At 41.3% G+C, this 23,829-nt stretch overlaps 2 protein-coding genes across 3 annotated transcripts in view; one reads left to right on the top strand and one right to left on the bottom strand.

Moving 5' to 3' along the window:
• The window catches only part of FAM20A (FAM20A golgi associated secretory pathway pseudokinase), a 46,014-nt gene extending 38,909 nt beyond the window's left edge, over window positions 1–7,105 (top strand). The window contains exon 11 of the mRNA XM_019637746.1: window positions 940–7,105. Within this exon, the coding sequence (XP_019493291.1) occupies window positions 940–1,204 (265 nt within the window). The 3' untranslated portion in view covers window positions 1,205–7,105. The remainder of the gene's footprint in view (window positions 1–939) is intronic.
• On the bottom strand, window positions 6,765–23,383 carry LOC109380304 (cAMP-dependent protein kinase type I-alpha regulatory subunit). Of its 2 annotated transcripts, none has more exons than XM_019637747.1 (11): window positions 22,828–22,971; window positions 19,776–19,958; window positions 14,854–15,024; window positions 14,026–14,117; window positions 13,761–13,822; window positions 12,861–12,907; window positions 12,017–12,175; window positions 10,741–10,801; window positions 9,261–9,382; window positions 8,228–8,309; window positions 6,765–7,884 (listed from the first exon to the last, which is right to left on the bottom strand). In XM_019637747.1, the coding sequence occupies exons 2-11, from the start codon at window positions 19,950–19,952 to the stop codon at window positions 7,712–7,714; spliced, it is 1,146 nt and encodes a 381-aa protein (XP_019493292.1). In that variant the 5' UTR covers window positions 19,953–19,958; window positions 22,828–22,971; the 3' UTR covers window positions 6,765–7,711. The 2 variants fall into 2 exon arrangements, with proteins under 2 accessions (XP_019493292.1, XP_019493293.1); XM_019637748.1 differs by lacking the exon at window positions 22,828–22,971 and adding an exon at window positions 23,238–23,383 and having other exon boundaries at window positions 7,504–7,884.
• Between the last annotated feature and the right edge of the window lie 446 nt (window positions 23,384–23,829).

Genomic DNA, 23,829 nt, shown 5'->3' with positions numbered 1-23,829 from the left:
CATATAAGCTCATAAATATTACTACGTGATCACCCTCTCCGAGTGAGTAAAATCCTCATTCAAGTCCCATAAACCCATGTCAGATTGAAAAGAAGTACTGAGACCTCTGCCTGGCCACCATGTCTCTAGAATTTCAAACCTACCTCCGCATCTTCCTGGTCTCGGCCATGCTTGTGCAACTGTCCAGCTGCCCAGCTCCAGTATCCAGAGCTGATTAGGAGTATGTAGGTCACACCTAGCGAATGAAAACCATTCGTTTTCAGCTGGGACACTCAGAACAGAGCCTGAATTTTCTTTAGCCACCTCTTGGGTTCATTTAAACGAGCTTCCCTGGTTGCCTCCCTTCCCCCCCTCCTGAGGATAGGCAGTTGACAAAATGTCGGAAAATGAGGCTGCTTACACATTTGCGTCCAAGTCCGATTTCTGCACAAAAAGAAATCAAAACCTTAAGTCAAGATGGGTCCCACCCCAATCTCATCCCTCTGGTTTGAGAATCTGACAGTGTTATAAAGCTGGGAGGAACTTGGAGGCTGGCAGTACCTAGGGCTTTTCGGATGGCCAACTTCCTCATTTCACCTACTAGAAACTTCTCTCATAGCTTTAACTCTCCTTGAAAAGTCATTATCACTTCGGTTTTGATTCCCTCAGCAATGTCAGATGCATATGGTCTGGCATCAGTGTGACATTATAATATTAACTATCAATGGCTCAGGGGGCCTTTGACCTAAAGGCAACTGGGAAAGGATTGCAAAATATTGGGTCATCTTTTCTCCATTCCCTTTTTACCTGTTTTTCATTCCAACATGCTTGGGAAGACATGGGGGGGGGCGTTGGGGGGAGGCTCTCGGAACATCAGCTCCAACAGCTTCTTGTGGGGAAAGACGTTCAGACATTTTCTTTACATTTACTTATTTGGTTCCTACAACTTGGTCTTTCCAGGATCAAAAAGAAAACACTTCTGCACCTGCAGCTGCTGGCCCAAGCTGACTACAGGCTCAGTGACATGATGCGGGAGTCACTGCTCGAGGACCAGCTCACCCCCATCCTCACGGAGCCCCACCTCCTTGCCCTGGATCGGAGACTCCATATCATCCTCAGGACAGTGGAGGGGTGCCTAGAGGCCCACGGGGAGCAGAGCGTCATAGCCAATGGCCCAGCAGGACAGTCGGCCCCAGACTCCGGCCAGGCTAGCCTGACAAGCTAGGGGCTGGACGAGGCCAGCTTCACACACTACGCCTGGAGCCAGCGGTGGGCACTTGAGTGCGGACCCCTGCTGCCTGGTGCCCATCAGTGCTGGAGGTCCTGGGTCGTGAGCTCAGCAAGCAAGCAGGGCCTTGGGGTAACGCTGAAAGAGCCAGACATGGGATCCGCGAACTGTCTTCCCGGGAGCACTGCTTCTCCAGCGAGCTGCCACGGCTCCCTCTTGCCCGGAAAGCACTGCTTCACCAAGGCCTCAGACCATCTCCTGCCCACTGGGAAATCTGGATACAGGTCAGGCTTGAAAGGTTTGCAAGCCTTGCTCCTGAGAGTATTAACTGTTACAAATAAAATAAAAGGACATCCAGTGGACACCTAGCTGACCTACAGGTCCTTATTATATCTACAAGGGTAATTTCCAATCCAGATAAAACATCGGGTATATCACAAACAGCCGAGAAAGTCTAAAACTGGTGATTCTCAAAGTTGGGCGAAGTAGCCTTCACACCTTCTACTCATATTCCAGGCACTGCGGCCCAATCTGAGGACAATAGTCACTAGTAACTGATCAGTCCCCTGAATTTCCTTTCTAAGAAATGTTATTACAGGGGTAAAAGTAACATAGGGGTGTGCTCAGAATATCCAGACAAGAGAGATTCCAATCTGAAAAGTATTTAAATATCAACTGAAATAACGTGAAGTATGTCAGAATTAGCATCCAGAAACAGGAGGGATTTTAATGAAGGGAAACAAGGGTGGGCTTGAAGGCGCGACGGGCCAGGAACGGGTCTCGCTGGAACGGGCCTGACTGAGGCCTAGCACAGCTCGCCAACCACAGTCCTTTCCTGGGAGGTCCAGGAGCCACCCCCTAACCTGCCCCAAGAGGAGCAGGCGCCACCTGGAGGTCTGGCACTCTAGATGCCCTTCCCCTCAGCTGCGTGCTCCCAAAGAACCACAGCAAGTTTACTTTCCAAGCCTCCCTCACAAGTGGATGTGTCAGGGACTCCCCGTCTCCCCAACCTTCTCCCTACTTACTGACTTGCCGACACTGGAAACTCCTCAATAGGAGGCTTTGTTTCTTATTCCACAACTCATGACTGGAAACACAAATGACAGGAAAATATTCATCCTATAGAGTGATCAGTCAACAAGTAAACATTCCTAATTTTATCAGATCAACTTTTCTGATCAAGGCCAGAGGCTCGAAGTGTGAAGGGGGTAGAAAGAAGCTGACAGTAAAGAGGGTACAAGGTCAAGAGCTACATCTGTCACCCAAGACTTCTGCAGTGTGTCTGAGGGCAGCCCCGACAGGACAAGCAAGGGGAGTTCTGACCCGCCCTGGTACCCCCATCACTGGTACACTGCCTGTGAACCTTATGTCTCCATGATAGCAACACACTGCCTTTCACTGAGCTCTCACCCCCCACGTGCGAATCGACACACAGGTGCCACCCCTCCCGAACAGACAGAGTCCCCTACTCCGATGCACACAGAAGAGAAATAATGCTCAGAGAGATTAATGAAAACCATACAACTTAATGACTTAACCCTATTCCAAAGTGTTCTTTCCACTGTAATACAGACACCCAACAGTATATTTGAAGTGATCTTTGTTTGCTTAAAAAAAAAAAAGAAAAGAAAAAAAAAACCCAACCCTTTAATAGAGGAACCTTAATCACAGGGATTTCTGGTACTGGGGTGACTACTGCAGCCCAGGCGTCCCCTTCGTGAACTGCTTCTCTTACTTCCAGCCAGTATGTCCCTCTGTGGGAGGGACCGGGTAATTCCACACAGAAGAGAGAAAAATAGTCAGCCAAAGACATTCCAAGACTAGCACAGTGGTCTGGGACTTCCAAATCACAGAGCGTGTGAAAGGTAAGCTACATTCCATCTCAGACCGAGCCTTTTCAATAGCAATGGACCGGCTTTCAAATGGCCTATGATGCAAGTTCTGGTGTACTTGACTCAATGAGAGAAACAGAACTGAGTTTGACCACAATACGTAGAGTACCCAGGTACCTAATTATTCACTTAAGCATTCCATTATTTTTTCACTAGTAACCCAGTTAAGACTATTATTTGTCGAAAACGGCAGAAAACAAGGCTCTAAGAACTATCAAGTTCTTCTAAAGTGTTCATTTTGAACCACTGTTCAACTTCCCATGACATATTTTCCAGTCTCTATGTAAAAATTGTTCACGTTACTACTGACTAAAAAGTGGAAAGGAACTCTACAGCACGTGACTTGGTGGAGAAAGGGGCTCGAAGGAATTCATTAGAGACTTCCCGAAAGTCAGGAGTTTGGAGACTATAAAAAAGTTGCTTCTCTTATTCATGGTAGTTTTATGGTCTATCAAGTCACCACAGGCACTAAATGAATGGAGACTGAACCATTAGCTCCTACAGGAAACACAGGGTTTAGGTGCCTGGGAGCCGCTGCTTACATTTTGTCAACCAACCAATATATAATCTCGTTTTATGTGTATTAAGGTGTGTTAAAGACACCTCATTTAATATATACTGTTGATTCACTGACATTGAACCCGTGGCCGACAGCACTGTAACTTGCCTGAAAGAAGCTTGTTTAATACACATCTTTTCTCCATAAGGCACATCGCAGCCTTCTTGCCCTTAGGAACACTGGCCAGCATGTCAGCACTACGCTTGGGGGCCGTTTTAAACAGTGACATCACCAACAGAACGCATGAAAATGTAAAATCTTGGACCTAAATAGACCATGAAAAGGACATCTAATTACAGTATGCGAGCTGAAACAAAAGGCAGAGCACCGCCTTGTCTGACCTGAGCTGGTACACTAACATGTCTAGAGACTCAAATCCACCACCATTCCTCTCATGTCTGGGAATGACTGTGCAACGGCTGTTGAGTGCTGATTTAGGGGTTACAAATACATTTTAGCAAGCAGGCAAATTTGCAAATACAGTATCCATGAACAATGAGACTCAACTGTAACTCATTTTCAGATCCACAAAGATGATAGATAAAAAAGCTCTCCATCTAGTGGTGACTTTTCATATCACAAAGCTACTTAGGCTAAATTGGCAGAACTTGCACAAAATGAAAATACTATGCTCGTTAGTGGTTTTGGTTGACTCACAATAGTTGAGTCAGGAATGAGGTCATAGCTCTGAACTTAGGTCAAAAGACAAGTTCTAACTTTGTACGTATACAAATACTGATTTCTATGTGAAAGTCACCTACGGTAAAAAGAGAGATTCAAGATTCCCCCTTTTCAACTCTCCTATCTACAGCCTTTAAAGGCTATTTTATCTACAGCCTTTAATAGCTAAATAGCTATTGTGATAGCTGCCTTGGGGGAACGTATAAAATGCTTCGCAAGGTTGTTTAACCCATCTAGACATACACTGCCAAAGCCTCACAAAAATCAAAAAGGGTTCAGCTATTAATTTGTGGGTGCAGATAACACAGTATTAAGAAAACTGATGTCATGCTACTTCAATTTTGAACTGTCAATATTTACTAGTAAGTCATTAAAAAACAGTTCTATATGAGCCAATGTTTTAAGAATGAGGATGAAACTGTAACCAGTACAATCAACCTAGGAAATTTTCCGTTAGTTCTATTCTGTTGTAACTCTAACGGTTCCCACTCCAGTGAGTTGAGGGAAGGCATTACTAAATCATAACATGGTGCATGTGTTACAAAGCAGTACAAATTAAAGGATGTTCCAGAACACAACGCAGCTCCAAGTTCACTGGATGTCAAGAAATTAATACTGATATAGTAATGAGTACTATGAATCATCTCACTTCTCTGAAACCTGAGGAATAGACATCAGAAATAACATTTTATACATGCAAAATATATAAGCACACCTAAGCAAATATATTAAATTTGAACCAAAAAGTTTGCTGATTCGGAAATAATGTTTCCCCATTAAGTCTGGGAGCGTTTCAAGGCCAGAGAACCAGGCTGTCTTCGATAAAAAGGAAATCTTCAGCCTCTGATTTAATCTTTTCCTTCTATAACTCGGTAAACAGATCCGCTGTATCGCAATTACCCTTTTAAGTAAGATTCATTCTTTGACAACCTGACTTGGAAACCATTAAAACAAACATGTGACTCTTCAAAACACCAATCCCATAATTCGCTTGATTTTCATTCTTGCCCACCAGATTAGGAGATGCTGGGGGAGGGTGAGAAGAAAAGGAGAAAGGGAAGAAAAACTGATTCATTTAAGAATTTAAATTATTTAATCTTTTTTTATTACTTGACCTACTATTAAGACAATCTATAACAAAAAGAATAGAGTATATTAGCACACACGGTATAATCAGACTGGTAACCAGGACACGATACAAACAAAATGGTCCTTCGGCCATCTATGCTTTCTAGAGCAGTAGACTGCAGAGAATCACTTACCACACCCAGAAATCACAACTTCTAAAGCCCTGAATATTCACTAAGACAAAGTATGCCAATCATGATTTCTCACATATACTCAGATTGCACGAAGATAAAGCTTTAAATGTGATCATTTTTAAATTTAGACTTAAAATTTCTTAGATTAAAAACTACAAAGGGGAGTCAACAGCAAGCCAAATGATTTAAAAGCAAAACTCATTTCGAAAGCATTATATGTATCTAAGTATACATGAACATGGTTATACTATACATATATGAAACTGTGCAAATTTATGGCATTCTAGATAATTCACTGAAGTACAGTTTTGGCATTTAAACAAAGATCAAATCAAGCTTTACGCTAATAAGAACATAATTTTTATTTTTTATTTTTTAAATATAAAAAGGTAGCTAAACACAAAGTATAGATCAGAAAACCCTCATTTAATATAGATTATTTGGGAAAATAAAAAATTTGTAATAGGGTGGCTTTCCATCCCACACTAAAATGTAAATAAAACTTTTTTCCCAGATTTATACTCCAAACTTAGCAACAACCTAAAAACCGTTCAAATCTGTGAAAAAAATCTACCATGATCAATTTAAATTACCTGGGAAAGGGTAGGAGAGGGGATTAATAATCAGTCAGTTGCATACAGATGGAAAAATGCTTGCAATCACTCCCAAACATAACCCTACATTATATATAAATCACAATGAAAACAAAAGTGCCTACGTTATGGAACTGTGAGATTTTCTTTTAAAAAATAACAATAAAAATGAACTGTTAGGTACCATTGGTGCACATGGAATAATGTAACATAAAGTTGATAAGGCTGGAAAATACTAAAATACAGTTAAGACTCAAAACACAAGTTTTCTTTAAAAAACAAAAACAAAAAAGTTTGCCAGAGAAATAAAGCTACACAGGAAAGCAGAACTTTTCAGCAGGATGGCCTTTTAGACCAATTTGAAACAACACAGACACATCCGACCCCACCCCAACCCACCATGAATTCTAGCTGATGTAAAAAGGAGGGGAAAAGGTCAAACCAAAGTAAAAAACATCTCCCCAAACGTCTTGCCCCCGTGAACTGAGTGGGGCCACGTTCCCAACACTGAACCCTGTCCACCTGGCACTTCCTTTTGTAACATCCGCTCCACACGTTATGACATGTGTTCCATCTCTAGTCTATCTATTCTCAGCAAATCCAATCTTCTGGAATCAGTGTTTAACGAGCACAGAAGATTATCCTGGAGTCAACAGAAAGATGTACACCAACCCAAAGGTCTAAGTCAGGAACCGAGAGTGCAGACCTCAAATGCTTACTCTCAATCCAGCATCTGATGATCATTTGGCACGAGCTGCAGCTGGATAAAGGTCTAATCAGGAGTTGTGAGCTGAGGCAGATGTAGGTAAATCATAACGCAATATATGCAGCTTATGATTTAGCTTCAAACTCAAAAGGCAGGTGTAGATAGCCACACCTGAATGTATTTCAGAACTGGAGAAGAAACAACAGTACCAGGCAAATCAGCCTGACAAACAAAAATTCTGGTTAAAAAAAAAAGGAACAGATCATATCTATCTGATAATTAGCAAAAATGGGCATTTTCCCACCCTTAATCTAAATACAGGCAGATATCTTTCTAAGATTCTTTTATATCCATTTTTCCTAATTCTTAGAGCTTACTGAGAAATCATTTATTGTATAAAGAAATACAGCATATATGGCCACGGTCTAAAATATGCTTATGATAACTAGAAAATTACGTCACTTAAAAAAAAAAAACCTTGCACTGTTACCTTGTTACTCTGGTAGTTCATCTAGTGCAGGGATCTGCCCTCACCAGAAAGCATGGCAGTCCTGCCCAGGCTGAATGCTAACACTGCACAAAGAGAAGCATCACAGCAAAGTCTCCGTAGAACTCCTTCTATTTATTTCACATGAGCATTCAGTTAATGCTCCAAATTAAAAACGGTGCAACAAAAGCAACTTTTAATATAAACAGACAAGAAGCTGCGATGCCAGTGGCCAACGTGGCGCTGCAAATAGGGGAAATAAAGCGTCTGCGAGAGTGAAGCGTGGACTGGGGGAGGAGGAAAGGGAGGCACAGGAGGCAGATCTCAGACAGACAGTGACACGAAACTGTTGTACTGCTGGATGTTTCGTTTGAGGATATCTGAGCATGGGCCAAGGACACGTTCAAATCGAGGTCGGTCCAGCTTAACGCACTTCAAAGGGCCACGAGCCACCACCGTGGCGGCACGAGGACGGTTCATCAGCAGTGCTATTTCACCTGGAGGAGGAGAACGAGAAGGGTAAGAGGCAGCTAGCTTCCACGGGGAACATTTGCTCAGAGGCGCACTTCTGAGCAAAAGGGGAAACAAATACGTATTTCTCCTAATAACAGTACAGGCCACACCACGTCTGCGCTTAAAAAAAACTGATAGGTATGGGACAATCAATAACTTAATTATTAACCGAGTAAAGGTCAAAATCTCACACTACTTCTCTGAGAGGCAAAGAAGACTGCAACTAAAAAATTACATTCAAGAGAATAAAAAGACAAATTATGCAAGACGGTTATCACACTGAAAGGTGACTTAAACTACATATGAACTGTGAGGAAATCTACATACCAAAATAATCAGAAGGCCCCAATCTTCCCACTTCAACAAACTCTTCATTTTCTGACCTACGTTGCAGCACAGCAGCTGACCCCTACAATAAAATCACCAAAAAGCAAAACAAACACTTTCAAATCCAGGGTGTCATTTTAAACATAAAACATCCCATGCAATTTTAAGCGCTTCGCCAAAAACAAAAAGGGATTCTGTGGTTACTTCAAATTCTGTGTTCACCTAAAAGCTGACTGAAGGGTCACTGCATGAGCGTTGATTCCCATTTACCCAGCAGGCCCTGCGTCTCCTAAGGCTAAAGTACTTGAAGGTTCAGACTCAGGTTAGTGAACTGCGGCAGGGAGCACAGATCCAAGCTCATACCAACACCTGCTTTTATACATAAATTGTATAGGAACAACGCACCCATTCATGAACACAGTGCCTACAGCTGCTTTTGCACTGCGACAACAGAGGTGAGTCTTCACGACAGAAGCCTCGGGCTCACAAAACCTACCATACTTCCCACCTGGCCCCTTACACAGTCCCTCGACCTCGGGTTAAATAAAACACATTACCATCTAGTGAGCCACATTCATAGAAAATGGTTTTGGATCTACTTGGCAGTCAAGAGCATCTGCTATACATTTCCATGGATTGTGAAACTATGAAACCTAGTAACTTATAGAATTTAAATATTTGCCTTTGATCCTTGGGTGCCAAATGGCCCACACACATGATTTTAAGAAATGTGGTGCAGAATCATCCTAGTTTGTCATGTTAAATGGTTTGTTTAGCTGGCATGAGGATTAATCTGAGTGGGTCAGAATCTGGCTATTACTTCATGAATAACTAACCCTTCCAGAATTCTGACTCCAACACAGTTAAAATGTGGTGGTCTGACGGAAACCAAACAACAGCATTTCAAAGTGAAAGGCAATTTTTAAATAAAACTGTCAGATATTCTTTGAATCTAAAGGTGTGAATCAGAGTTAACCCCTCCTTTCTCTCAGAGCATACAGCTTCTGAAAGTACCAAATGCAGAGGTCTTTACCTCTAGAATAATGAAGAACTCGTCCCCTGGCTCTCCCTGCACCACAATCTTCTGCCCGTCTTCAAACTGGACCGGTTCCAAGGCATCGGCTACTGTCAGACGTTCCCACTTGTCCAGAGATTCTGAAAAGCAAGAATCAAAAGAATTCCTCTACATTACTTGGTACTGCTAAAAATTTCCAAACAGAAAGTATAAAGACAATCAACTGAATAGCCATGCCCATCCAATACTCTAGCAGTGTCTCAGACTAAACATGGTCCTATCTTCAATTCCCTCTCATCTCAGCAAGGTCCCATTACTTACAGATAACCCTCAGATCCTTACTTCAGCATCCCCAGTGGCCACGTTCATTTATACCAAATGCACCCAGTGGTTAAAGAAAAAAATGTTATCATTAAGTATTCCTAAAAACTGCCATCAATGCAAATCAAACCTATAATTACAGGATCCAAAAGTAATAGTGTCATCATCCATATTATTCCAGCGGTTCACAAAAATAATCTATTTAAATCCTCAGTTGAATTCATTTATGAAACCAAGAACTAGAAAACAACTTTAGTTCCCAAAGGCCAAACTAATACCCAAGACACTAAGAAAATGTAACCATCGAAGGGTAAACAGTATAACTATTGCACTGTGTTGTACAGCTGAAACTAATTCCAAAAAATGTGTATTTCATAATAAAAATAATTAAAAGAAAAGAAAATGTAACCATTTCAGAGAAGGGATCAAAAAAGGGGGGGGGGATCAATTCACCGTTACAAAACAATGGCAGAAGACATTTTACTTTATGTAATAAAAATCACCAACTCCCATCTCAGTGACAAACAGGTTGTAAAAATACATATCTCCAAAATCTCAAACAAAACTTCTAGCATTTTTTTTCAGAGAAAGCCAGTAAACGACACCTAGTCTTTCTACAGAGGAAATACATTCTTGGAAACACTTTCCTTAGCCCAGGAACTCTGACGGAGCAACAGAGACAGAAGCCCCAGGAGGAATAACTGTGGAAGTCCAGTCAGAGGGGAACACTTTCAGCCTTTTTGTCTCTCCAGGGGAAATGCGTAGCACATAATTCCGGAAGGCTTTTCCCTGGTCCAATCATTTCTAATTAAGAGGTTTGTGACACACGAGCAAATTAAACACACTTTAAAATTACAGTAAAAACTTGGAATTGGAAATAACTGGTTTTGCAAGGTTTCGCAAAGAGAACCAACATTTTCAATAACTTTTGGTGTTGTAAAAGGGCGAATGTCTTACAAAAGAAGTAATTGGTTCCGGAAACACTTTAGCCCCGCAAACCCAGGTATTTATGGACTTCCTTATTCCAACTTCAAATTGGATTTCAAGCAATTTTGGATTACCTATTAGAAAAACATAATTGATAACTAGAGTAGTTTTTATGAAATACAACAGGTTCTGCTTAAGTTTCACTAACACTTCAATTTAATAATTCTCCATGCGATCTTCCAAAACTCACCTAAAATAGAAACTTTACTAAGAAACTCCTCATACATCTTCCGCTTCCTCAGAGTGCTTCCCTATAAATGAAAAAAGTAACAAACATCATGTCAAAATGTGTAATTATCATATAATGCTGTGGAATAAAGTTTCAAGCAAATTAAAAAAAGAGAAGTCACAGCTTCGTGCTGCTGTTTCTTAATACACGATTTTTCTTCATGTTGAAGAGGGTAAGCCCCTCTGTTTAGCTCAATAGAAAGCTCGTAATAACTTGCTCCTAAAAGAAACACCAGATATATAGCCCAAGACAGTTCCGAGTACCACCAATTAGTGAAATGCCAAAAAAAGTAAATGATAAGTTCTCCAAAAAAACAAGCAAATAATATACTTGTATATCACTAGAGCTAAATATATTTCCAGCCAAGGCTCTTTCCCACAACCCCAATCCTCCACAGAAGTAAGGAAATAAAACTGCTACCACTTATAGCCCATCCTCCCACCCCCAAAGAAGTGCCACATCCCCAAACTTAACCAAGTTGTCTTATCTGCAAAGTTTGTTAAATATATCTGGGGGGGGAAAGGGGAAACACAGTCCCCTACAATAAACATTCTTTACACAGTAAATTGCCCTGGCAACTTATATACTTAAAATATGTATGTATTTCCACCCATACCCCAAATACAGAAAATTTTCAAAGCACATCTAACTGCATATTGTCAAATAGCCAGACAAGTAGTGCACAAATTTAGAAAACCATTTAAGATGACAAATGCCATTAGCTGGGGTTTAAGCCTACAAAGCTACTTATAAATTTGTCACCAAGTTCTCAAAAAGTCTGACTACATCAGCAGAAAGTCCCAGTGGTTTTATTATTTTATTTCTTTAGAGAGGGGACATGACATTTGCATTACTGATAACCCACTTTCCGGTTAGGGAAGCTGGTAGCTTCTGAGTGGCCTTAAATAACTTTATGCACTTAGCAGCAGCACCTATCAGACTATCTGTGATGTGTAAAGATTCACTAAGTGAAGATGCATCTATCGGCAAATGGAGTGTTCCAAACATGAGCTGACCATTTCGTACACACATTTGTTTCCCATGTTATTTCTGGCCCAACTTTTGTTCTAAAAGATCACTGTTTCAAACAGTATAATAAATGCTGCTAAATTGGGCTCAATGCAAAGAATTCACTCTCATTTTAATTTGGTGTTACTATTCAATTATTCAATTTAAACATTAGTTATAATCATAGATGGGAATTCTAAATCACACCCCCAAAACCATGGTGTCTTACCATAAGGATTCTTCTGTAGCTGTCACGGTCAATGCCCCACAATTTCACATTTGTCTTAGCTTTGACAGTGGCCGCTCTTGGTGTTCCATAAATCAGAGCAAGTTCTCCAAAGCTCCCTCCTTCCCCAACACTGGTTGCCCATTCATTGTTGACATAGACCTAAAGTGCAAATGACAAAGGACCGTTTTCTCTACATATACAAACTCCTAACTATTAAAAACCTGCAAACCTTTTGCAGGAGTCAGAACCCTGAACTTTGTTTTAAAATATAATATATTATGTTTTCAGTATGGCAGAGCAAAATAGTTGACTTCTGACAATGAGTTAAATAAGTTTAGAGTGTCTGTGATTTACCTGGTTAAATTATCTGATAAGAAAAAGGTACTCTTTGGGGATGATGAGGGCAAAAGGGAGATCTCAGCATTTATAATAACCATATACATTTAAGAGTATCGTGCTGAGCATTGTGCTAATAAGCACTTTACTTGCATAAGGCACTGAATATTCTAATAATCTGAAGAGCAATGCTATTACTATCCCCATGTCATCTGCTAACCAAACTTACAGAATCAAAAAACTTGTACCAAGTCTCATAGCCGACGACTGGACACAGGCTTTCCCTTACATCCACCTTACTCCACAGCATGCATGCAAGGGTTCTGAACTGCATGTCCAGCCAAAGAAATTACCTTTAAAACGTTTGTCATTAAAATGTTTGGCAAAAGGTATTGATGAAATTTGACATGCACAGGCTGTAACAGCCCTTCAGAACCTCTTAGAAGCAGTAACTATCAGTACACGGACTTAAAATTATCAGCATATTTTTGCTCCTATGAAAACTTACATCCATCTCTCCTTGATCAATCACATAGAAGTTATCACCTTCATCACCTAAAGGAGAGTAAAAAAGTTAAAAGCATTTTACAAATTAAAGAAATACAAATAGAAACTATCAAGTCAATGTAAAATAATACTATTTTATACTGGTGCTACGAGAGAAGAGTATATTTATAAATTTACATAGTCTTTCAGGGGGAAAAAGTCCCGCAATATATTTCAAAAGTCATAAAATTGATCAAGTTTTCAGTCATCTCATGAAGAATATCTCTGAAAAATAACTAAAAAGAGCCACATATGTGTACAAAAATATGAACTGCCTATCATTTATAACAACAAAACAAGAAAGTAACAAAATCTCACATTGTCACAAATAGGAAAATAAATATATGGATTGTCAAGACCCATGAAAATATAAGATAAATAAGAAAGGAAAAAAGGCAGGAAATACCCAAAAGATTAGATCCATGTTAGTATATGTGGGCAAAAAGGTAAGAATCACTAGAAGGCATAAAACCCCACAAATAGATGAGCTACATGATGAAGAATGCAGAAGTGTTTTGCTTATTTCCTACTTTATTTTATGAATGGTTAACAATCAATATAAAGGGTATATGACATATATATGATCCTGAAATGCCATATAACATTCAATATGAAATTCCGGAATTTCCTTTAACAGTTATTATCAACAAAATTTTAACAGATGCTAGGGAAATACTAGTCTCTTAGGGAAACTGTGCATTTTAGCTCAATTTTAACTTAAAAAACAAGTAGGAAAATCCAGTAGTATAACAGAAGGAAAAGGGTAGGCTGAAAAAGAAAAACAAACTTCAATTCTGAAAAATCCCAGTCTTGTCACCTCTCCTAGAATAATACTGCAGGTCATGAAAGCAGCAGCTCTTACCTTGTTGAATAACAGTTTCTCCAGCAATGAAGGAAACTGGAAACATGGCATCAAAAATATCACTGCAAGGGATAAAAGGCCTCGTGTTACATTTCATGCACCTCTTCTATGGATTTCAAACATTAACCTTGAAAGTAAAGTTCCCAGATATTCAGCCCATATTGCCATCAGGTGAACAATAAGCCTTAAAACCTGCAACACTGATGAGACTAGTTTGGGATGACAGCCGTACTGGAAAACAGTGTAACAAAGAACCTGTACCTACCTTCTCTCATTATCATCAAGATGTGAAAACAGCACATTCTTTTCAATGGCCTTGGCTAAAGCAGCCATTGTCTTATAATCTTTTGGTATAACCTGGAAAAGAATGATGATTCCATAAACCAAAAACATTTCATGCTTGTAACTTGCATTTCATTTAAATGTCAAGCTACATTATGGTATTTAAACAAGACTGCTTTGAGTTAAATATTTTCAACATAACACACTTGTACTACCTTTGATCCAGAAAGTACACAACAAATATTGACTAATTAATCCTCTTTCCTACAGCCAGACTGGTATTTAAAGGTTGGTATTTGGTTCCCAGTCAGCAACAACTACAGAAACAAACCAAATTCTGAGGCAAAAGTAAGCATTTTATGACAATTAGTCATTTTTGAAGCTGTGATCATGTACTATTAGTTTCACAAGCCTCTTGCCAGGACAATTCTCTTCCCCCTTCAGGCTAATAGCATAACTTGACATAACAGGCAGGTTCTAAGGAAGAGCCCATTAGGATAAATGAAGCTTCTAGGATAAATGAATTACGGGATGCCAAAAAATTGACACCATGATTCAAGAGAAAAAGGAGTACTGCCTGCTTCTACCGCAAAATAACAACATGGAAAAGAAAGGTCCCTGAATGCAATTAGTCTCTGTTTTATAATCACTCTGAGTACTGCTCCCAGTACCCAAGGACCATACAGGATGGAGTCCGAGCCATCCTGTTTGTGTTTTACTATTCAGAACTGTGCACACATTCATCAAAAGACACCAGGACCACCACATGGGTCCCTAAAGCGCTGGCCCAGTGTGCAGACACCAAGGCTACCTTTCTCACGTAGGATGCAGCATCTTCCTCCGTGTAGACTTCAGCACTGATGGCTCCGCGTCGTCTCCGGCCTTTCACCACAGGGTTCGGTGGAGGAGGAGAGATTTCATCCTCCCTCGAATCTCCACGAGTGCTTACTTTCTGCAGATTCTGAAGCTGTTTTGCCTCTTCCTGAAAATAATTACAGATTTATAAAATGAGATCTTTCAGGATGTAAAGTTGGTATTCTCATATTCCAATGAGAGTCCATCCATCTCAATCACTTCAAATCTCTTCCTCTATTACCAATTTGAAAGTTAAGGGGAAAGGCCAATTTCAATTGGGAGAAAATGGACTAGAGCTTGATAAGAAAATACTCTGAAAGGGCTGTACTGTTTCTCAAATGATAAGCGATGCTATACTTACTAATGAACAAAAGCCATTAATTATTGCAAGGACACATAACACACAAGTAAAAAATTACTCATTATAGCAATACATTAACAATAATTTGTAATACACACAACAGTAATGAACTGCAGAATAAAGTCCTGGGAAATGAGGGTGTTTGTGTGCTGCTGCAGATAACATGAAACCCCCACCCCCAAAAAAGAATGTTATCTAAGCACAGTAGTGATCCAAAGACGTCTAGATTACTGGGTTATTTCATTAATTCAATAAGCATTCTCTTGATCTGCAGGTCAAGTCTATATTAGGCAAGGAAAATATAAACACCAGTAAGAGGGTCCTGAGCCCATGGAATTCATTTCTAGCTGGAGTCTCAGAAACAAACAAGGAATGTGATGGTAACCAAGAATTTAAGTAATCAAATCTAACAATACTTCTCCCAGCGGAGCTAGAAGCATTCTTTATTAGTAGTATTTACACTTGATGTTAAACCAAAAAAAAGTTTAACTTCTTTTAAAAACTTCTTGTTAAACCAATTTACATAAAAACAGATGAACTATTTAACATTCTTATTTTTCAAATCTAGGGCCTTTAAGAAGAAATTCCTCTCAGTTCTGTAAAGAACGAGTTATTATGCCTGACGTAAAATAAAAATGAAAAAACAAGAATGTGTTACCCACTACTTTCTTATTTGACTCATTCTCCATTATTTTTCTAAACCATCTTTGAAATTCAAAATTAACTTATTAGCATTTATTGCAGAAAATTTTTTGATAAAAATGAAATAAAGGAGATGCCTACTTTTTTTTTTCTTGCATGGTACTCAGCCCTCCTTTTGGCATCAAGACAAATAAAAGAACTACATACATGCAAAAAAAAAAAGTCCAGAACAATTACCATCATGGTAGCAACAGTGTTCATTTCTATTAGTAGAACCACGCCTGAATTTTATTTTTTTACTTTTTAGAGGGAGGGGTTTGCTTTTCTCATTTCTCTGGATTTCCTAATTTTCAATTAGAAAAATAAAAGGAAAAATTTAAAAAAAGAAAGCTAAAAGGAAAAACATATAACAAAAATAGCTTTAGAATATTTGTATATTTGATTACAAATGCATTTACTTCTTAACGAAATCATCCAATAATTCTTCTAGAAATTTATTCTGAGGTGCACATATATGAGAAAAGATATATAAACAAAATTATTCATTGTATCATAGTTTTTAATAGAACACTGGAAACAACCAAACTGGTCATCAATCGAGTGATTAAATAAATTACACTATGCCCATAATATGGAATGCCATGCACGTGCTGGAAAAGACTAGAAAGCTCTTTTATATATGAATTTGTCTGTAAATGCCCATATACTACCTATGGAACACTGGATGCATTCAAGGAAGACAACCGAGTGAGACAGAGATGTTTTATTGTTACACCCATTTGGACCTGCAAAATTTTCAACATGTATGAATATGCAGACAATTTTTTTAGCAAACTCACTTCATTTTCATTCTGGTAATTGCAATAACCAGTAAGGTTTCCCCATTCCCTATTAACACCAACCTAAAAAACACAAGTCTCTCCCAAAGTTTAAGAGTATAAATGAAAACACAAATTCTACTCCCAAAATGTGTCATTGGAATTTCACAAAAAAATCATTAAAAATTTCACTAATAACATCTCATTTGGAACTGTATTCTAACTGAATTTTTAAGATAATTTTGAAGTACCAAAAGCATTTTGATTTTAACAGTGTTTCATGGATTCTTATCTTTAACAGCAAATCAGATATCACCTAATCTTAACGACTCGGAGCCATTGAGATTGATATATAATATGTATTACATTTTTATATCCTTGTTCTTATTCTTGTCATTCTGTCAGTCTCTTCCTTCTTCACTTCTTTCATGTATTAAAACAATCCCACCCCACCCCCCACACAAAAAAACCCTCCCAGGCTACCTACTGGTTTAATAACATTACGTTCTAATGTTTGTTTTTTTTCATTGGGGTGACACTGGTTAATAAAATTATATAGGTTTCAAGAGTACAATTCTATAATGCATCATCTGTATATTGCATTATCCAGGGTCCTCTCTCCTTCCGTCACTGTCATATACTTGAATGGTCTAACGTTTTAAGTTCAGATTCGGTCCCTACCACTAAATACGTTTTCACAATTATTTGTTCCCTCCCAGCCTTTGCCATTCCATCCTTCCCTGAAGGTGAAGTCCACTTCCCACCGACTGGCATGGGGCTTGGCCATATGACTTGCTTCGGCCATGGAATGTAAGTGGACGTGCCATACCACGTCCGCTTGTATGGTGTGGCTCTGCCCGCTGAAGTTTCTGTCCCCGCTCTGCCTTGGGAGCAGCGTGCTCTATATAGTGGCTGCTCCCTCCACTCAGCCCCATAACACCACACTGTGGAGTTAAGAAAACAAGATGGGCTGAGCCCAGAAGAGCGCATACGACTAGGAACCAAGGAAGGCCTTCTGTAGTAAGCCACTGAAACTCCAAGGAGGAGTGCTGCTGCTACAAAAGCTATTACACTGTATGACCACAGGTAGCCAAGTTACTTAATTTCTTAGTTGTATCTGCTACCCCTGTAAAATGGTGATAGTCACCTACTTCACACGTTTGAAATAATGAGTATGTATGTATATAAAGTGCTTCACATAGGAGACACTCAATGGTTGTAGCTACTAAAATTCCTCTCATCTATCAGACAGGCAAGGTTCTAATAAATATATGCATAAAACAGAACTCAAATTCCAGATGATGGCCTGAAGTAAAATACTTCAATAGACCAACTGTGAGTTTCTGACGCACTGAGTGGTTGAGGATACCAGAAACATGACCCCTGGTTAACACAGAGAAGGAAAAGGCAACAATGCGACTGTATTTTCAGACATATAAACCTAATACCTAATGTACAGAATAATGACCTGTTTAGAAGTTGAAAATCTAGTTACTTAAAAGTTCACATATCTATATTCAGCCCTGGCTAAGGAATGCATGCAAGTGAACAAAGACCCTTGTACTGGAAAAGTCTGTTAAGCTGTGACTTTTATTAAAAGAAGCCAACACACATTACATCTAACAATCCCATCTGCAAAGAAACTAAGGATGTCTGGCTTTCCCCCTTGGGGAGTGCTTAACCAATGCTATGTAAGCACAGGCTTTGAAACTAGCACCACACATTCAACACTCCCTATAAAAAGACACATGCTTAATGTCTCACCAACTTCATCCCCTCATTTAATGATTTCTATTGATGTCCAAAGAGAAGAAGGATCACCTTACAGTGACCCATTTCAGAACCAGATCTCCAGGAACACACTTTATCTCAAACAAAAACGCCCCTAGCAGCCTGGCTCTGATAAATTTCACTATTTGAAAATTGCTTAATAAAGAGAGCACCAAACTTCCTACTATAATTCCAAGACAGCATGGCTACATTTATAGGGCTGGTTGTTGTTATTGGTAAGGTGCCTGATCAATGAGCCACCCAAATATTTTATAATCGTAGTATAAACAGATTATTTTACTAATAAACTATGCTGATTAAGAAACTGTCCAAACAATGGGATATATTACAAATATTTCCATTATTCAATTAGATAATGATCATATACCTAAGAAATGCTTCTTAATTGGTTCATAATCATTATGAACCACATCAAAGCTTCAATATGCATAAGAAAACCTATAAATTTATCTCGCTGATTTACAGAAACAAATCAAACTACTGAAAACATTTAACAATCCAGACTTCCCTATTCATCATTTATTGAGGGAATGGAATTAAAAGCATTGTCCTTGACGCATACTTATCATTTTGCTTAGAAAAACATACACCATATGCTTAGGTAACACTGACACAATGAAGATGAAAAACAAAGAATCAAAACTGGATTAACTTATTTCAAGTAGAAACAAATCCTGACCAATACTGTAAATAAAATAGATTTTGACAACCACCAACCTTGATCTCTGCTCTATAGTCAATTCATCTGAGATATTTTCTACAATAAAATGGACTTCACTCATTCAGATTTTCTGATACATCACTCACAAGCCAGACTAAAATGTTTCACTACCTTGGGTTTAAAAGGCTGGGATAAGTGTTAAGTTTACTTGCTTTGCTAAAGAAGAAAGTATTAACTGATTTCAAGTACTATAGAATTTCTCATTTCATACAAATGCTGTACTACTTCTGCTCAATTGTATCTGATCAATTGTAATCAGTTATTTTAGCCAGTTTTATGTATCAAAGAAAACAGTTACAAGTTTGGAAACCTTTTGTTAGCCAAGTAAACTTAGCATACGGATTTATTTTCTGATAAACTCTGATTACAAAGTTAGAAATCGCTACAAATACAGCCTTAGCTGTATTTCTTTTTTTCAAATCCTATTTTAGACTTATTTGCTCAGAATTCTTTTTATTCCAAAAGCTACAAATTGGTGACATTCTACAGCATTACACTGAACAGTTGTCAGGGTCGTCTCCTCATCTCCCCACGCTTATTTTTACCTTCTCCAGCCTCTCAAAGTATTCCCTGAGGAATGCCATGGGTCTCTCCGGCCGGGCGGTGCACAACTGCACAATAGAATCTTTCAGCAGGGCCTGAATGTTGTGCTTCTGCACGTACAGCTCACATTCCCGGAGGCTGCGCTCCTCCTCGCTGGAGGCAGAGCTGCCAGACGCCATGGTTCTCTACAAGGAAAAAACATATGCTTATGTAAACTATTTATAAAGAGCAAATGCCAATCTGGCCTTTGACTTAACAAATTCATTAGGGCTGATTCACAAGGATTTTTGTTCCTCCCTAAGTAGACGTTTTTTTAAAGGGAGGTGGGGCTAGGGAATAAGATATGGACAGAACCAGCATTCTTCCAAGGAAGTGTTTCATTCAATTGCTGTGGCAGGATCCAGACTCTGCAGGCAGCAACAGTAAGAGGCCAACAACCTCGGCTGCAGGAAGTAGGAGCTACAGTCCCCGGCAGAGGCGGCTGCTGAGGAGTCAGGCCCTTAGGGGATTTCACTCAGTTCTCCCCTGTAAAAGAAATCATGATGACGTGGGAAGTGTGTAAATGGTAAACAGGACAGAGAATCACAAGGGCACATGAGCAGGCCCTAAGTGAAGAAAGCAAGTAAGCACAATGAAGAACATCTGACATTCCGTATACGGAACTCCTATCCCAGGGGAGGCCCTAATGTCACCCAGCAAACCAGGGGAGCAAGGGATCTGATTAGCCAACTACTAGCGCAATCAAAAAATTTTTAAGTACCAAAGGAACCTCAGATGAATCTTAAAAGCAACCTTTTATTCCAGACGCCTTTACCAGATTCCAGCCCTTAATTGTAATACACTTACTCATTAGTAAGAGAGAAAATCCTTAATAGAAGAATAAAAACCTTACCAAGTAAACTATAAAAGATTTGGACAGGAAAAAATGTCAAAACATTTTCTTCACCTGGACAAAAAAGTATTAAAATATGTTAAGTTTTAAGATTACATGAAGATTCAATAACAAATTGCATTTAATGAATTTTAGAGGGTTCGAACTACCTTGATGTGAAGTAAAATAGAGATATAACAATGGGCAGCTAAACTTACACTGGAATAAAACCTTAGTCATTTAACAACAGTTATAAGCTGTTTTCCTTCTAACTCCTAATTACTAAACAATTAAGATTAGAAGTAAAAACAAGGTCCCCTCCACTCTGCAACTGAAATCAATAATCAGACTTTTCCAAATATGCACACGAACCACTGAAATGAAACTGTAAATGTAAAAGAAGAAATGCCAGAATAAAGAGTTCAAGTGCTACACTGTTACTCATGTTGTTTTGACAACTTTCATAAGGGTCAATAAAGAGCAGATTAACAGACCGTGAGAAAGTGTGCAGCTACCGGACAACATACCTTAGAGGACACAGAACAAGAACCATGCTGCTACTTCAGAAATAAACACTAAAAAAAAAGGTCCTTCACTTGAGAATGGATTTATAGCAGCCACTTTTCCAGGTCATTGCTGAGAACTAAGAATCGCCTTCAGTAGAATTTTCTACATTTCAAATAATACTGAAGGCTACCAAGAACAATGATAAATCATATCTTTTATGTTTCAAAACATGCAGACATATTTCAGGAATATCAATACATGTATTCAACTGACCAGAGAAATCATTCAAAGTCAACCCCTGGTTGGTAGAAACGAGAGAACTGGGTCTAAGACGTGAAAGTGGTTCTTTCTTTGAAACAAAGCAATGTATTAAAAAGACCAAAAAGATGACACGGGTAGTAATAAGGTAGCGCATTACCAAAAATGCCCCCAAGATACTGTAGTCGCCATGTACTAGAACCCCTGAATATCCGAATTTCGTGGCCTTAAGATTTTTAATCCAATATACCTAGACTGACTCTGTATTTATACTTGGTCTTAAGAGCCCAACAATTTAGCTGCTCCCCCTCAAAATTACTGAATACTTCAAAATTTTTCAATGAATTGTCTCTGCTCTTAAGAAATCACACAAGATTCTCTCTTTTGGAAATTCAGTTGTGATAAAACTGTTTCGAAAGGGTTACATGCGAGGCACCCTTTAAAACCACCGAGAAACTCTTGCTGATGCAGACTGCACCCCGTTAAGACCAGCCAGGAACACCTCCTTTGGGGGTCACCTGGAGGAAGTGCGAGCTTGCTTTCCTCTGAAAAGACCAGCCTTTTGGGACTCTCTCCAGTAGTTACGTCGTTGGACATCACACACGCCCTGAGCGGGAGGGCTTGAGAGGTTATTAACCGCGTATTTTCGAGAGGAAGGACAGCGGAGTGCCCTTCACTTATGCCAGAGTCGCGGCCACAAAATGAAGAAGGCAGGCAGATCCCTATCCTCCTCTAGTCGGAAGGCCACAGTGGCGGCGAGGAGGCCTGGGGGGGTGGGGGTGGGGGCCGAAATCGGGCAAGGCAGGGCGGTGGGAAGGGACAAAAGGAAACACAGGAGTCAGGCTACAATCACTGCGGGTGTGTGGGGTGGGTAATCGCGGGAAGGAGGCAACGCGATTGCTGGCGATGGCGAGCCAGGAGGGAGGAAAACGAGAACTGCTGGGTCTCAAGACCAGCCCGGAACGCCGAAGGGAACCACGGCCGATTCCGGCAAAATCGAGCTGCTGTCCTTCAGAAAACGCGAGCGAGCGAGAAGGCCGCGGCGCGCGGGGGCGGAGGCGGCGGGGGCGCGTTGGCCGCGGAGGGCCGGCGAAGGCCGCGGAGGGCCGGGGGCCCGAGCGACGCGAAGTGGGGGGGAGCGCGCGGGCGTGGGGGGCGGGGCGGCCAGGGAACCCCGCACTGGAGCGGACGCTCCCGCGGCCTGGGGACCTTGGAGGTGCGGGATTGGGGTCGGGGGCGCGGCCCCGGGAGTGAGGCCTGCGGGGAGGCGCCTGCTGGGGCCGGGGAGGGGCAGGGGGTGCGGCCGTCCCCCTGCAGGTCGCTCCCCGTGACGCCATCTTGGATCGGTCCAGCTCCCCCAAACGGGCGGCGGGGCAGCGAGGCTCCCCGCGCCGGGGACCCTCGTCGACCCCACTTACCTGTGGACGGGCGGCGAAGGGCGCGGGACTGCAAGTGCGAGCCTGCGGCTTGCTGAGTTCTCTCAGCACTTCCCTCCCTGCCCTGCTCCACTCTGCGATAGCGGCTCCGCGGCGGCTCCACCGGAAACAACCCGGCCGCAGCCAATCAGCGCTTGGCTGTTGACGTCAATGTGCCTCGCTCTGGCCAGAGCCGTCGCCTAAGCAACCTTAAAGGCGCAGCGGCCCCAGGCTCTGTCTCGCCCCTCCTTGAAGGACCGCCGCTCCTCCTCACCCTCGGATTTTTCTCCTTCAGCTCTGCTTTCATCTTACCTTCCTCCCTTATCCGCAGGCCTTTCCTCACTCCCGCCTCTTCTCCTTTCCTCACTCTCTCTAGTTCAGCGCTTCCCTCCTGTTCACCTGTCCCTCCTTACCTGTTCCTCTCTGGATGCCTTGGGTCCACTTTGTTCTTCCTTCGACTCCTCGCTCCGTCTGTGCGCAGCTTTCGAGAGTTCCCTTCGTTCCTCCTCCCCTTTCCTCCCCGCTTCTCTCCTCCCCACTCTCACTCAGCCTCCCTCGCCGCCTCTGCCTTTTCTCTCTCCCTTCAACCCCCGCCCCTCACCCCAGCTGGCCCACGTGGGGCGTCTCGGATGACAGGTGGGCGACTCCGCCCCGTGGCCCCCGCTGGGGGAGGACTTGGGGCCCGGACGGGGATTCCTGCCGTTTCCAGGCACCCAGGAGGCGGTGTTTCCAGGCACCCCCACGGATCTGCGGCAGCTGCGCCGCGGGCCGAGCGCAGGCGGATGCCGGGGCTGCGGACGCCGGACCGCGCATCCTGTGCCCCGCCAGAGCTGCGCGGGCCTCCGGGCTAGGGCTTGCCATCCGGTCCAGGAAATCTGAGCCCTGCCAAGTGTCTACTTGGCAGTTCGAGCTGCTCTCCTCTCCGGGGGTGCTGTCGTCCGTGGAGGCCACACCGTCCCCATGGGCACAAGACACTGGAATGGTCTTTGTCAGGGTCCGAGAGAG

This window comes from Hipposideros armiger, unplaced genomic scaffold (assembly GCF_001890085.2).
Source record: "Hipposideros armiger isolate ML-2016 unplaced genomic scaffold, ASM189008v1 scaffold_34, whole genome shotgun sequence".
Lineage (NCBI taxonomy): Eukaryota > Metazoa > Chordata > Mammalia > Chiroptera > Hipposideridae > Hipposideros > Hipposideros armiger.
Note: the sequence above shows the minus strand (reverse complement) of the source record. Positions and strands in the feature narration are given on the sequence as shown.

Excerpts from the sequence above, each read along its gene's own strand:
- LOC109380304 (XM_019637748.1), bottom strand. The coding sequence starts at position 19,952 with ATGGCGTCTGGCAGCTCTGCCTCCAGCGAGGAGGAGCGCAGCCTCCGG. Across the intron at positions 12,908-13,760 it reads AGAAACTGTTATTCAACAAG|GTGATGAAGGTGATAACTTC; the intron begins GTAAGAGCTGCT and ends ACTCTCCTTTAG. Across the intron at positions 12,176-12,860 it reads TTGATCAAGGAGAGATGGAT|GTCTATGTCAACAATGAATG; the intron begins GTAAGTTTTCAT and ends TTTGCACTTTAG.